Genomic DNA, 14,829 nt, shown 5'->3' with positions numbered 1-14,829 from the left:
TTATCTGTTGGAGCAATTTTTATTTTGGTTAGTGTCAAATCAGATATTCTTACATAAAAGTAGCAGATAGGAATCTCTCCTTATTGACTTCTTAAACGAAAGCATATGAGGCCATAAAACCATATATTGTTGTTTCTTTCAGTCTCCTTTTTGGATTCTTAGCATTCCCTCTGAAGATATTGCCAGAAACTTAATGAAACGGACAGTGTGTGCCAAGTAAGAAAAACTTATAGTGTCCTCCTGCATGAGTGTAAACCAGACTTCTCATAACTACTCTGTCCTACTTTTTGCTTATGTTGGCAGAAGGTAGAAGGGGGTTGATTGTTTGGGGAGCTCAGCTTAGCTTGTAGTTACATGTATTTGCCACTGGATGGTGGTAGGAGAACAGAGGAGAGTTATCTGCTGAAACTGAGGTTGAGAGAATTTCAGTGGTGAAATGCAGAAACGCTTGCTTTAGAATAATTTTTTTAAACTTCTACATTAAGCAAGCATATGGTATAAGATGTAAATGCTATGTTATTACATAGGATAAATGCCACATTTAATTATAACCAAAGTATTGAAAACCTAAAAATGTTTTTCTTATAGATGGTTTTTAGTTAGATGAACAGATTGGTGAAGTGTAAGATGACAAAAAATGAGGACTACCATAAAGTATGTTTTCTGTTTTATTTGTTAGAGGAACTCTGATTATCATATCTTGATATGGATTAATATAATGATGTCTTCCTTATTTATCCTGCCTGAGTGTTTTCTAGCTTTTATCATTAGTATCTGTTCTTTTTTCATTTCTTTTCTTTCTTTCATTTTTTTTATTGTTGGAAAATTCTATCTTGGGGCTTGAAAATTAAACTGCATTTTTAGCTACCATTTTAAGAACTGAACAACTTATCCTTGAATTGCTTTTTTTTTTACATGCTCCCCCATCCCCAAACATTTCTGAAAACTTCTTTTTGCTTAGAAATTATAATATTTAATAATGCAGTGCAAATAAGAATTTACATATATCTAGTTTTGTTAGCATGGTTAGCAATACTTTATAGCATAGTATGTCATTGCTATATTATTGGATAGACTACAACCCCCATATTAGATTTATCCTATTGAAAACTAGCTGCAGTACTAAATCTAATCTCATAAATTGAGGCTTGTTGATGGGTCTTAGTCAATAAAAATGACTAGAAAGCAGAAACAGAACTAAGAAACACATCCTTTGAATAATTATTACTCTACATTAGCGTATTAAAATTTATGGCTCTAAGAGGTGTTTGAATTCCAAAGATAAAGCTTATAGGTTTAAAATAGCTACTTGAGAACCAGAACTTGTATACTTCCTTCAAAGCTCATATCTTCTGATGCATATATTTGAGTAATGGTACAATAAATAGTTGTGTAATAGTTGTATAACATTATGAAATAATGTCCCTAGCTGCTTTTTAGTGTCTGTATATTTTACATAGCTGAGGTTATACCTTAAGTGATAACTAAGTAAGAACAGTATTACTGCAGAGGCCTTATCTCGATAAATTTAATAGAAATGGGGGAATTCATTTTCAGAGGATAAAATTTACAGTTCTAATTGTAGCATTAATTGTTCTGGAGCTAATAGACTTTTAGAACAGTGCATTCAAAGCTAACATCAGATTTTTTTGTGGTACAATAGGGATTGAAAGTTCATTTTATTTGACTTATTTTTAACATGGACTATTTTGAACATATCACAAGCAGTGATATATAACAAACACCGAGGTACCTACCTTGTTAGATCTCAACATTTTGAGATATTTGCCACAGCTTTTTTTTTTTTTAAAGAAATAAACCATGACAGGAACCATTGGTGCTCCTTGTGTATCTTTCCCCGTTCTATTACCCTTCTCCCCTCAAAGCATAGTTTCTTAAAGCATTTTTATTTGTCAGAAAGGTTTCATTATTACTGCTATAATCAGTGAAATATTTTAGGTCATATTGATATTATATTAGTAAGTTGACATCCATGCTTATTTATATAGCACCCATGAGATGTGGCAATTCATATAAGTTTTATAATCTCTAAAATAGGGATCATAATCGTGCAGTCATATATATGAAAACTGTTTACTCCGAAATCTAAATCACAAAGGGTGTTACTCCAGTGTTCCAATTATAACTGAAGCTTATGATGTTATATATCTAATATTTTTATTTTGCCATTTAAATATAAATTTATTAATGTTATATAAATTCTTTCTGAAAAAGAGGATAGGGAGTATTATTTCATTTTTACTGATTCTAGGTTATCACTACAAGCATTAGTTCCTATAAAGTACTGTATAATGGTTCATTAGGGATAATTATGATTTATGGAATTGTCTGTGCCTTTCCTGAATGGCCTGGAGTTCCTGTCTTTTTGCATATTTATATCTGAGAAGCAGTGTATAGATTCTGGAGTCAGATGGATTGGGTTTGAATCTTAGCTTCACCAATTGCTATATGACCTGAGAGAGTTATTTAATCTTTCTGTGCCTCAGTTTCCTCATTGGTTAAATGGATGATGATACTGGCAGCTACCTAATAGGATTCCTGTGAGGAATATGTGAATTAATATTAAGTGGCTTTAGAACAGTCCCTGGTACTTTGAGTTATATTGTTAGCTCTTAGTTAGCTAAGTAAGGGTAGTATTACTGTAGAGGCCCTCTTTCTATAATTCATTACAAGGGAAAGGAGGAATTCATTTTCAGAAGATAGTATACTCAGTCCTAACGGCAGCATTACTTACAATCATAAAGTAGTTGAATTCAGATGCACAAAATTGTACTAATATATAGATCAAGTTTCATTACAACTAATTCTAAGAATTGTTTCATTGATTACAATGAAATTTTGCTTAATTTTTTATGTTCCTTGATAGACGCTTGAGAATTTTTTGTAGTAAGAATTTTGTTTTTGTAATAGTCATAAAAGTAATTATTACTAAATGTTATTAAATAATGGCTAAATATTAATGGTAACATTTTTATCTGGTCATTTTTCCTTTTGTTTTATTCAGAAGACAGTGGGAATGATTGAATTTCCTGCACCTTTATTACTGTTTCACTAAAATCACAAGTCATTTTATGGAATCATTTGTGTTCTAGTTAAAAAATGATGAAGTGATAACACAACATTGTAAATCAACTATACTCCAATAAAAATTTTTTAAAAATGATGAAATGATTATGATGAAAACTTCAAAAAATCTTGACTTATAAATCCTCCTTATTTGTATAAAGTTCAACTTCTGTGTTAATTTAGACTTAAGCTATATTTGTTCCCAGGATGTGTATTTCTCATTTATAGCTTAGAAAACATAGGCAATAATTGTTTTAGTGGAGCAAGCATAAAGAACCAGTGAAATAATTGTTACATATTACTGTATGAACTCATTTTTTTTTTTTTTTTTACTGAGGTTAATGTCAATCATTTATTTCCTAGGTCTATATTTGAACTGTGGGGTCATGGAAAGTCTCCAGAGGAGCTATATAGTTCTTTGAGAAACTACCCTGTGGAGAAGATGGTGCGTAGTGAAATGTGGTTTTCTGTAAGCATATCTGTAGATACTGTAGAATTACTAAGCTTAAAGAATTTATCTGCTCTTATTTTAGGTTCCATTTCTGCATTCAGATTCTACATATAAAATAAAGATTCACACATTTAATAAAACGTTGACACAAGAAGAAAAAATCAAACGGATAGATGTAAGTGAATTTAGCAAAAACCAAAAACCTATGAGATTAATGTAATATAGCCACTGTTGATATATAATATCCGCAATGCTAAGTGCTTCTTTTGTACCACATTATGTGCTAAGTACTTTTCATGTTTTGTCTTATTTAGTGCTGATACCAGACTTACAAGATTGGTATTATTATATAAGCACTATGTTTTCTTTTAAATTTTTATAGGACGTTGGAATTACTTTTATTTTTTAGGCCCTTGAATTTCTGCCATTTGAAGGAAAAGTGAATTTAAAGAAGCCACAACATATATTCTCTATTTTGGAGGATTATGGTTTGGACCCAAACTGCATCCCTGAGAATCCACATAATATCTATTTTGGTAGATGGGTAAGCGAGTGTTCTTTTTACCTATTCGATGAAACAGAAACAGAATCAGGGACATAGAGAATAGACTGGTGGTTGCCAAGGGGGAGAGGGGTGGGAGAGGGTAGGAGTGGGAGTTTGGGATTAGCAGATACAAACTGGTATATATAGAATGGATAAACAACAAGGTCCTACTGTATAGCACAGGGAACTATATTCAATATCCTGTGATAAACTATAATGGAAAAGAATATGAAAAAGAATGTATATATATGTATAGCTGAGTCACTTTGCTGTACAGCGGTAATTAACATTGTAATTCAACTATACTTCAATAAAAAATTGAAAAAAAAGAAAAAATTCTAAGTGGTAGGCCTTTGTATTTGACTCTTTATATGTAAAACTTTAAAGGAGCTGAAGAGTCAGAACTACTGAATGAATTAAAATCAGTGGAAAATATGTGGTTGTGTGTTTTGTTTTTCCAGAGATTCTGATGAAATGCAAGAGGATTGTTAGATATGGGGCCCAGGTAGGAGGTCATGTACCTGGAAGTCTTAAGACTCATCGGAAAGTGTGAACTGCTTTTTTAATAAAGCAGAGAAAAGGCAGAGTGCTGTGATAGCAGGATTCTCATTTGTGGAGCTCTCTGATCTAGGTTTCCATTCTGAAGAGAAATGAAATTACTGCAGAGCAGTTCTGCCCACTTCCCTGAGGCAGGAAGCTGTGGCTTATGTTACAGAATATTGTTACTTAGGAGAAAAAAAAAGGTGGCTAGAGCTCACCACCAAGCCCTGGGATAATTGCATTCAAATTCAATTCAAATTTGCTTTGAAAAGCAAAAGTAAATGGGAACACACTAAGAAATAAAGGTATTTGTCCATAACTGCCTTAATCACATATTTATGTGAAGCAGTGGTAAATGGAAAGAAGTTCTCATTATCAAGATACTATGGGTTTATTGTGAATAATTGTCTTAAATCTGTTCTGTACATTTACACAAATTGAAAATTATCTCTAATCTAGATTGCAGATGGGCAGAGAGAGCTTATTGAGTCATACAGTGTCAAAAAGAGACACTTTATTGGAAATACAAGCATGGATGCTGGTTTATCATTCATCATGGCCAACCATGGAAAAGTGAAAGAAAATGATATTGTATTTGATCCATTTGTTGGAACAGGTATTTTAATTTAATTGTTAAACTAGTGTAGAGATGTTGCTTGTTTATATTAGTCAAATTCATAGTAATAGTTTTGCTAAAAGATAAAATAATCCTTTATATAATCATTAGATAAGAGACAACCACATATTTGTATAGTAGCCAATATTTAACACTTTTGCCACTTCCAAAGAGGATGCTGAAAGAATTTTGTGGGGTTTATTTCCCCAAGTAAACCACTAAGGGGAGTATACCATACATTGTAGAAATGTTGTAAAGCTATATAGTTTATTTAAATAGGAAAACTCTTACTATACTTCAGTTAAAAAAAAAAAAAGGAAAACTCTTGGGGGGAAGAAAGACTTGAGTGACAGAATTTTAAAAAGTATTCATCTTTTAAAATTGATAATTATATACTTACATGGAAAAAAAATGTGCCTTTGGTTTGTGGAGGTTCATATGTGAAGTTTGAAAATAAGAAAAGTGACTAAGTATCAATGGGCTAGAGCTTGGCTGCTGAGGCTATGACCTGGGTTCTGTATGCACTTGATTGGATGTCCTCATAATTAACTTTGTGTGGAAGTCCTAAAAGTCCAAGTTTATTTCATCTGACTCTGAAGACATTTTCCTGCTTCAACCCATTTTTTTAAATCTTGCCTATACTTAGGGAGTACTCACATTTAGGTTCATCTGGCTAAATTCATTATGATTCAGATCGTTTAGGACCAAATTATGCGTGGTTGGAGTTTCTCCCTGTAGTGGTCTTTCCCCATCAGAAACTCATTAGAAACTCATCAGAAACTTTGTAAGCAGTGGTGATGCAGTAGCTACTATTTGTTGAATAGTAAACATGTCAGGTACTAGCTATGCACTCTAATGTTACTATCTAATTTAATTCTTACAACTACTGAAATTGAGATACTTAAAAAAATCTTCCTGAGATTATGGCACAGACAGAGGTTAAGTGACTTGGTCAAGGTTATACAGTGTAGAAATCTCATGAGATTCAAACTCAAGCAGTCTAACTCCAGAGCTCGTGCTCTTTACTATCATAATGCTGCCTCTCTCAGCCTTAGGATCTGCCAGCCAGCTATTGTACCATAAACTAACTTGAGGAATACAATCCCATGTCATTAGGAGCAAATAGAATCAAGTCAAGAGATTCTAACTGGTGGAATTATTTCCTGTGTTGTTGAATTAATCTTAGTGAGTCTCTCTTCTGCTATTCCACCATTGTCTTCATATATCCCACCCCCAACATACTACTATACCTATTCCTTTCTTTCCTATCCTCATTATCCTGAGTGCCTCCCCAACTTTTTGAACTTTACAGGAAATAATGCCAAACTGATAGAAAAGTTACAAGATTAAAAATAGAAGAAAGAACACATACATATCCTTGACCCAGAGTAGACTGTTGTTAAAATTTGGCATCATTTGCTTTATCATTTATTTTCTCATTATGTTTATATACAAGTAAGTTGCATCCATTACATCCCTTTACCTCTCAAAGACTTGGAATATGTTTCTTAAGAATAAGGATATTCTCGGGCTTCCCTGGTGGCACAGTGGTTGAGAGTCCACCTGCCGATGCAGGGGACGCGGGTTTGTACCCCGGTCCGGGAAGATCCCACATGCCGCGGAGCGGCTGGGCCCGTGAGCCGTGGCCGCTGAGCCTGCGCGTTCAGAGCCTGTGCTCCACAGCGGGAGAGGCCACAACAGTGAGAGGCCCGCGGACCGCAAAAAAAAAAAAAGAATAAGGATATTCTCTTACATAACCACAGTATAGTTTTCAGTGTTAGTAAATGTACTATTAATACAGTAGTTTAGTGTTTGTATTCCATTTTTGGTAATTGACCCACTGATGTTCCTTTATACCATCTGTTTTCCTTTCCAGGTATTGTATTTTGTTGTTAACATTTCTTTGATCCCTTGATGCGGAGTATATCCAGAATCTTACTTTTTCTTTTATAAAACTTACAATTTTGAAGAATACTATCCCTCCTCTCTTTATTTTTTATCCAGAATGTTCCTTATTTTGAGTCAACCAACCATATACATATTTTAGAAATTGTGAGTTTTCACATATACTACAAATTCTGGTCTAACCGTACAGATTTCTTTTTTTTTTTTCCACTTAACTTCACTTAGTATTTCTTAGAAATCACTTCCTTTAGTTCATAGAGATTATCTTCGTTCTTTTTTATAGTTGTACTCCATGGGTTTATGTACTGTAATTTAGTCAATCACCTAAACTTGGATATAGGTAGTTTCCCATATTTCACAGTTACAAATAATGCTTGCAATGAATAATCTGTACATATATACTTTCACAGTGTTGGAAGTATAGCTCCAGGGTAAATTCCTAGAATTAGGATTGCTGGGTTGAAGAATGTAAGTGTATGTAGTTTTGTTAAATGTGGCCAAATTACTCTCCATTATACCATCTTACCTTCTCGCCAGCAATATATAAGCCCCTGTTCCCTCACAGCCTCACCAGCGGAGTATATTGTCAGGCTTTTGAAATTTGCCAGTTTGTTGGGTGAAAATGTTATCTCAGTGAAGTGTTCATTTGTATTTCTCTTACGAGTGAAATCTAATCACTTTTTCTATTTTAAGGTCCAGTTTTATAACGTTTTTGGAATTATCTCCAAATCTTTTGCCTATTTTTCTGTAGACTTTTTGATTCCCCCCCCTTATTTTAAAAAATACTTTATATTTTAGTCACTCTCCCCCTTTTTTCCTGTTTTATGTATATAAATATGTAAAATATTTTCTCCCAGTTTGCCCTTTATGTTTTGACTTTGCATGTAATTGTTTTTTTGCCAGGCAAAAACTTTCCTGCTACATCCAATTTGTAGAGGAATTCAGCTCTGTTTTCTGGTACTTTAGTAGTTTTGATTTTTTTCCTTTTAGATCTCGAATGCATTTGGAGTTTATTTTCTTGTATGCCGTGAGGAATTGATTTAATTTATCTTTTTCCAAATGGTAACCCTCTATTAATTCTTAATCTTGTTCTTGGACTTCTAAAACCTTTTCCTGTGAAGTGATTCTTTGAGATACATACATGTACGTGTTTAGTATGCACACATACACATAGACCAGACCATAAAGTTTAAAAATAGTTACCGGTATGGGTAAAATTTCCTTCCTTTGATGTAGACGAGGCTGGGCATATTATGAAATGCTAACTTCCATAGCAGTCAAGGTGTTGACTATTTTTAGTGTGGTAAGGGGTGAGAGCAGACCTGCCCCTAATTTGCTTTAAGGCTGCTCCTTAGGGTGGGTAGCATATCTTGGTCATTTGACTGTTTATACTGTATAGGACAATTAATGGAAAATTAATTGCAATATGTAGGACAGTTAATGGAAAATTGCAAGAGGAAGATCTTTGCAAAGATGCTGCTAAAATACATTTCATAATTTGTGTTTGTTGTTTAAGCATAGCTTTAAGACTTTAGCTAGTTTTTGGTACTTTTGTTTTATAACTGGTAATGGCTAATAATTGAGAATAGGCACAGTTCTTAAGCAGTTTGTCCGCTTTACTGGACCTTTTGTCTCTTCGATGGGTAGTACCTTCTGAAGGATTGGAGAAATAAGTAGCCTTGTGCCCTCCTCCATGGTCGTAGTTTTTCATAAGTATTAGATGATATTCTTTTCCTTTTTTAGTATTTTTGTTTTAATTCAAATGTATGATATCCCTTTTCCATTCTAAAGGTACAAAATAGATGTTTATTAGTTTCCTGAAGGCTTTACCCACAGACTACTTATGGCTTGTGATGTTCTCAAGGTTATAGAGTAGGTTAGAAAGCTTCTGGGAAGTTGAAAGGAGAGATATAATCTTTTCCTCCCTAAATACCTTTCCTTTTCCTTTTAGACAGTCTGTTCTCTTGTCTAGAATGACATTATGAGCTACAGAAACACACTTTCATTTCCATTTTAGCAAATACATTGATTCTCATTATAGTAAGATTTATTTTAAGTTGTACATCTCCATTTTCTCAAGGGGGAAGATGTATATCGTGGGTAAGCTGTCAGTAATTAGGAAGTACTGCTGTTCTAATATGAACATTGCTAAAGGAATGATCAGCATGCATAAGTTGAATACCTATAATGGCACAGGCCTGCCTGTGATATGATACAAGACTCGTGAATTGTATACAACTCTTATTAACTGAGTGTGCAGCCTTACTTAATTTAATTTGTTTAATAACAAATTTTACTTTTGTGTATCTAATTAGTAGGCTAATGAATATTTACTTCAATTGCTGCTGACCCTAAAGGAAGTTATATAGTATAGTGTACCATAAGAGCAAAGAGAGTGAGTTTTAAATCCTTACTCTGTCAGTTACTATATGACTTTGAGCAAGATGCTTTACTTGTCTGGGCCTCAATTCCATCATTTGTGAAATGGTAATAAGTAATATATTGTGAGGTTAAATGAGGTAATATATGTATATGAAATTCTTAGGAAATTGTATGATGGATGGAAGACAGTCAATTAACCATACTGTTGATCATTTTTTAATTATTTTGTTAAGCACTTAGATACCTTTTTGGTGAAAGATGTTAGATATAGCTAATATTGAATGGTGATGATGAACAATTTGGCCATGAATTCATTTTCTAGTTCCTTCTTTGGCTGATTTCCAAGATATTCATAATTTGCAACTATTGGCAAATTATGGCAGCAGGCAAGGTAATTGAGGGTTAAAATTGTAAACTTCTAATTCTTTGTTCATAATGAAAATAATTGGCACAAGTGTGTGCTGATGTCTGTAGGTGCAGTGATGTAGCTCTGCAGCCCCAGCTCTGATTGCTTTTCCCTTTCCCCTCTCTCAAATGAGTCTACTCCTTTGGTAGTTGAGAATATACCCAGGAGACTACTGTGTACTCCTTGCCTGTTCTACCTTCAAGTGGCTCATAGGTTTAAGGAAAGGAGTAAAACTTTGAAATTTTGTCATTGCAGATGATAGACATGGGAGCAAGGTGTTGAGAAGCCCACTGTCTACCTCTGAGAGGAGACTATGAGGAGGAAAAGAGAAAGTTAGCAGACAGATAATGGATCTCTGTAGGTCTTTGTGAGAATCTCTGCTTCCCATTTTATCCACAACTCTTTGTAGACCCCTTTTCCTGAGTCTCATAGTTTGGTATAATCTCTGTTTTCTGGCAATATCCTTTTGCCTAAGCTGCTAGTTTAATTTATGAGTTGTTTTTGTTTGTTTGTTTTTATTAAGGATTACATAGGGGACATAGTATTACAATTTTTCTTCCTTTTCTTTTGGCAAAACCAAAGCCCAGTTCTCATTTTCACATTTTTATAAGGCTTTCCACTTAAATCTCTACAGATGAAACTCATAAATTTGTTTCTATATCATAATTCAGTTATTGTGTCCTTTTACCTGTAAGATATTACCCTAACCTTAAACTGGTTACTATTTAGGTAATAAGACATTAAAATACTGATTTGCTAGTCTAGATCACATATGTGGTATTTTTACACTTGATAGCTAATAAGAAATCGGGTGAGTCATGTTATCTGCCCCCTCAACACTTCACCCCCTCCTTTTTTATCACCCCTTCTTCCACCAAAAAGCTTCCAGGGAAACTCCAACTGAGGTATAACTAAACGTGAAAATGCTTCAATTTAATTAAAAAAATAACTAGATGATTAACAGTGATTACCCAGTGACCAGTTCAGAGAAGCTAATTTATATTGATTTTATTTGAAACTTGAAAAGCTTTTAAAGGGCACAAAGTTAACTAACAGATGTAGTCTAACAGATTATTCATCTCCTTTCAGCAGTGTACTCTAAATTGGGTCTTCTCAAAACTCACTCTAACCAAATGGATAAGGTTCTGTTTAAGGAACACAGGAAAGCTTTTCTGTTCCCCTTGACAACTAGTTCTTCTAGGTGAGTATCTGCCTTAATTGGCAGAATTGTAGTAATTCCTCTAATATGGGTGAAGTGATTTTTGTATTTCAAGTCATTACTAAATATAGTACCTTTCCTAAATATGGACTGTTCCATTTATAGGCTAAGAATTATGAGGGCTTACTTAACCTTACCTCCTCAAACAAATGCTTTTTGTAGTTAGTATGAGGGAACCTAGGTTTTGGTTTCTGCTGTACTTTTAGTCTTCCGTTTCTCTTATTCATGGCTCCATTAGGTAGTAGTTATAATATTTTTCATTGAGCAAAGTATTTTTAAGTACATGTTACCAAACTATGTTTTAAATGGCTATGGAAGGAACACATTCATTTATAGACCTTGACCCTCTGGAGGCACTACCCATCTTAATTTTAGAGATTACATTTCAAAAGGATATAATGGAAAGAGCCCTAGTTATTTCCCCATATCCAAGTTTGTGCATAGGCTAAGAATATTTTTCTGTATATTTCTGATTTCAGTTTGGCTGACAGATAGTTCTGCAGTATAACTATTAGGACTTACCCAAGTACTAAGAACATTTTTAATTTGGATAATTAAAAAAGTGAAGTTCATTGAAAAGAACAATTATTAAGATATTCAACTTTGTGAATTTTTATTCTTAAACAATTTAAAAATATTATACCTTTTAGTTTAAAGGATTTCATTAATTTTTAATCTTTATAAGGATGTTCCTTCATATGTGAACTGGTCACACCTACCAAATTACTTAGTCTAGTCAAATCGTGTTAGGACATCTGTTCTTTCTTTGTTCACAGCACTAAGTAAACAGAAAATTCATTGTATTAACTATTTTTGTGTATGTCTGATAACAGTTATTCAGAAATTTGTATCTACAGTTTAAAATCAGATAATTACCTCACTGACAATAGGAGTAACTGTTTGTTGTCCTCATATTTTAAGTTTTGTAAGAATTAATCTCTTATATATTAATTATGCCCTCTTTAAGTTATTTGAAACTCTGACTTGAGTGAGAATTAAGCCCAATTGTCAGACTTATTTATTGGCAGCTCTTTGTGTAGCAGCCTTGTATGTTCATTGTAAGAAAGGAGCAAGATGCTTTTGTATAGACTTCTCAAAATAAGATGAAAATGTTTAAATACACATTATTTTGACCAAGAAAAGGATAATTTTCCCAGAGTAGTGCTGTTTAAAGTAATAATGCCAGGGCATATATTAATTCCCTGCTTTGTGACCAGTGTGATGAGCACAGCTTAGGGGGTTGTTTTTTCAGTTCTGAAGCCTACTAAATATGGCCGGAACCAATGTCATTCTAGGGTACTCTGCCTACAGCTGGTTTGTAAGAATTTGGATCAGATTAAATAGGGGAAGAAATAAGAGTCTGGGACTTTCTGGTTAACAGATCACAATTGTGTGATTTTTTTCAGGTGGCCTTCTGATAGCATCTGCTCATTTTGGTGCATATGTATATGGGACAGACATAGACTACAACACCGTTCATGGCTTGGGTGAGTAGTGGTTCTAGACAGTGTTACAGTCTTTGCTCTTGTACCAAATGTGCCTTTAAGATACTTAAATAGTTATATATGGCATTATACATCTATTTTTAATGTTAAAGTGTTGTGATATAGTTTTAGTTATTCTTACAACAATAAGACTTCATTGGGTATCTGCTTTTTATGAAGTGATCCAGTGTGAGCAAAATGACCCCCGGGGAAACACAAAGATGAGTAGGAAAAATCCCTCCTCTCAGAGCTATTTTTGGTCTTAGATTTTTAAAAAGTAGGCAATCAATAAGGTTGTAAAACTTTTGGGTTGGGAAGGAAGTGGGAGAGGGACTAGTCATTTTTAATTAGCATATTCATGTTAGTGAAACAGAGTTTCTACTTAACAATTATCACCGTTCTTTTATTCAGCAGTCATATGTGTATACTCTAATTTCTAGTCCTTGAGTACCATACATGTTTTTAATTTCATAACTGACCGAAACATCTTTGAGACAGTTAAGGTGACAGTAATAGTAAAGATTCTGCATTAGACTGAGGGTAATTTGAGATAAGCATCTGCTTGCTTTTGAGGCAATTTTGGAAAATACTTTAAAATCTAGAAGCTTTGCTAATGAAGTGTGATTGGATGAAATTGAATCAAACTGAAAATATTTCTTCATAGCTGAGTAGTATTAAAAGTGTAAAGTTTCTTTGAAATTGTAGTTATGCTGGTATTTCATTGTTGTAACTAGAATCAGCCTATAAAACATGCTTTTCCTCTTACTCACCCAGTGTAAATTATTATATAGGTGAGAATTTATTAGACTTTATTTTCTTTTGCTTAAGTAATTTGATATATTGTATTTGATGAACTGTCTTTTTTCCTACCTTGCTATAAAGAATTTAGTACTATAAGGAGAATGAGTAACATTTTATAAAGTTCACCTAAATGGGCTAACCAGAAAAAGATAGTCTTTGTCTGCAGTATGTTAGAGTAGACAAAGTGCTAAGAAGAATTATTCCTGTTTGCTTTTAGTAGAAGCAGTATGTTTGCTTTAAGGATATTGTCCTATATAATTCATTTGAATTTTTATTTATTAGAGTTATGTTTAAAAGTTATGTGATAACCTTTCAGTCTACTTGGGTAGAATTCTGACTGAGGTAGAGTTTCCTCAGAGCTTATCCAAGATGCTGTTAGATATGCCCTCTGCTTCCTATGCTTCTAATCTCTTACTATACTCTCAAATACTTCCAAGTTTCTTCTATTTTAAAAATACAGAACTTTTTCTATCAATTCTATAGGGACCCTCCTAGCTACTACTTTGTTTTCCTCTTCCTTTTACCAAAGTGTTTCTTTTTCTTTTTTTAAGAGATTGAGTTTTTAAAATTAATTAATTAATTAATTTATTTATTTATGGCTGTGTTGGGTCTTCGTTGCTGCGCTCAGGCTTTCTCTAGATGTGGCGAGCGGGGGCTACTCTTCGTTGTGGTGCGCGGGCTTCTCATTGCAGTGGCTTCTCTGTGGCGGAGCATGGGCTCTAGGCACGTGGGCTTCACTAATTGTGGCGCGTGGTCTCCGTAGTTGTGGCTCGCAGGCTCTAAAGCGCAGGCTCAGTAGTTGTGGTGCATGGGCTTAGTTGCTCCCCGGCATGTGGGATCTTCCAAGACCAGGGCTCAAACCCATGTACCCTGCATTGGCAGACGGATTCTTAATCACTGCACCACCAGGGAAGTCCCCAAAGTGCTTCTTTCATTTTTTTAAAATAAATTTATTTATTTTTAGCTGTGTTGGGTCTTCGTTCCTGCATGTGGGCTTTCTCTCTAGCTGTGACGAGAGGGGGCTCCTCCCTGTTGCGGTGCATGGGCTTCTCACTGCAGTGGCTTCTCTTGTTGCGGAGCACGGGCTCTAGGCGTGAGGGCTTCAGTAGTTGTGGCTCATGGGATCTAGAGCGCAGGCTCAGTAGTTGTGGCACATGGGCTTAGTTTCTCCACAGCATGTGGGATCTTCCTGGACCAGGGCTCAAACCATGTCCCTTGCATTGGCAGGCGGATTCTTAACCACTGTGCCACCAGGGAAGTCCCCCAAAGTGCTTCTTAAAAAGACTAGTTTATTTGCTATTCCTCTTCTTCATCTCTAACTGCCTTCTGCCTGTTATTTTTCAGCTTGCATGCCTACTGAAAAATCTTACTAAGGCCACAGATCTACAGTATTT

The 14,829-nt window shown here is 34.4% G+C and overlaps 1 protein-coding gene across 8 annotated transcripts in view; it reads left to right on the top strand.

The window, feature by feature from the left end:
* TRMT11 (tRNA methyltransferase 11) overlaps window positions 1–14,829 on the top strand; it is a 71,398-nt gene that overhangs the window by 16,087 nt on the left and 40,482 nt on the right. For 5 of the 8 annotated variants that reach the window (XR_003428720.1, XR_003428719.1, XM_027087045.1 and 2 more), the window contains exons 3-8: window positions 143–216; window positions 3,451–3,532; window positions 3,621–3,713; window positions 3,948–4,082; window positions 5,082–5,238; window positions 12,557–12,637. Coding sequence is in view for 6 of the 8 variants with exons in the window: in XM_027087045.1 (XP_026942846.1) it covers window positions 143–216; window positions 3,451–3,532; window positions 3,621–3,713; window positions 3,948–4,082; window positions 5,082–5,238; window positions 12,557–12,637 (622 nt within the window). In the remaining 2 variants the exon portion in view is untranslated. Of the gene's footprint in view, window positions 1–142; window positions 217–588; window positions 655–3,450; window positions 3,533–3,620; window positions 3,714–3,947; window positions 4,083–5,081; window positions 5,239–12,556; window positions 12,638–14,829 lie in introns of all 8 variants that reach the window. The other 3 variants (XM_027087061.1, XM_027087071.1, XM_027087027.1) reach the window with 3 other exon arrangements.

This window comes from Aethalodelphis obliquidens, unplaced genomic scaffold (assembly GCF_003676395.1).
Source record: "Aethalodelphis obliquidens isolate GAN/ISIS:26980383/991018 unplaced genomic scaffold, ASM367639v1 scaffold3, whole genome shotgun sequence".
Taxonomy (NCBI): Eukaryota; Metazoa; Chordata; class Mammalia; order Artiodactyla; family Delphinidae; genus Aethalodelphis; species Aethalodelphis obliquidens.
Note: the sequence above shows the minus strand (reverse complement) of the source record. Positions and strands in the feature narration are given on the sequence as shown.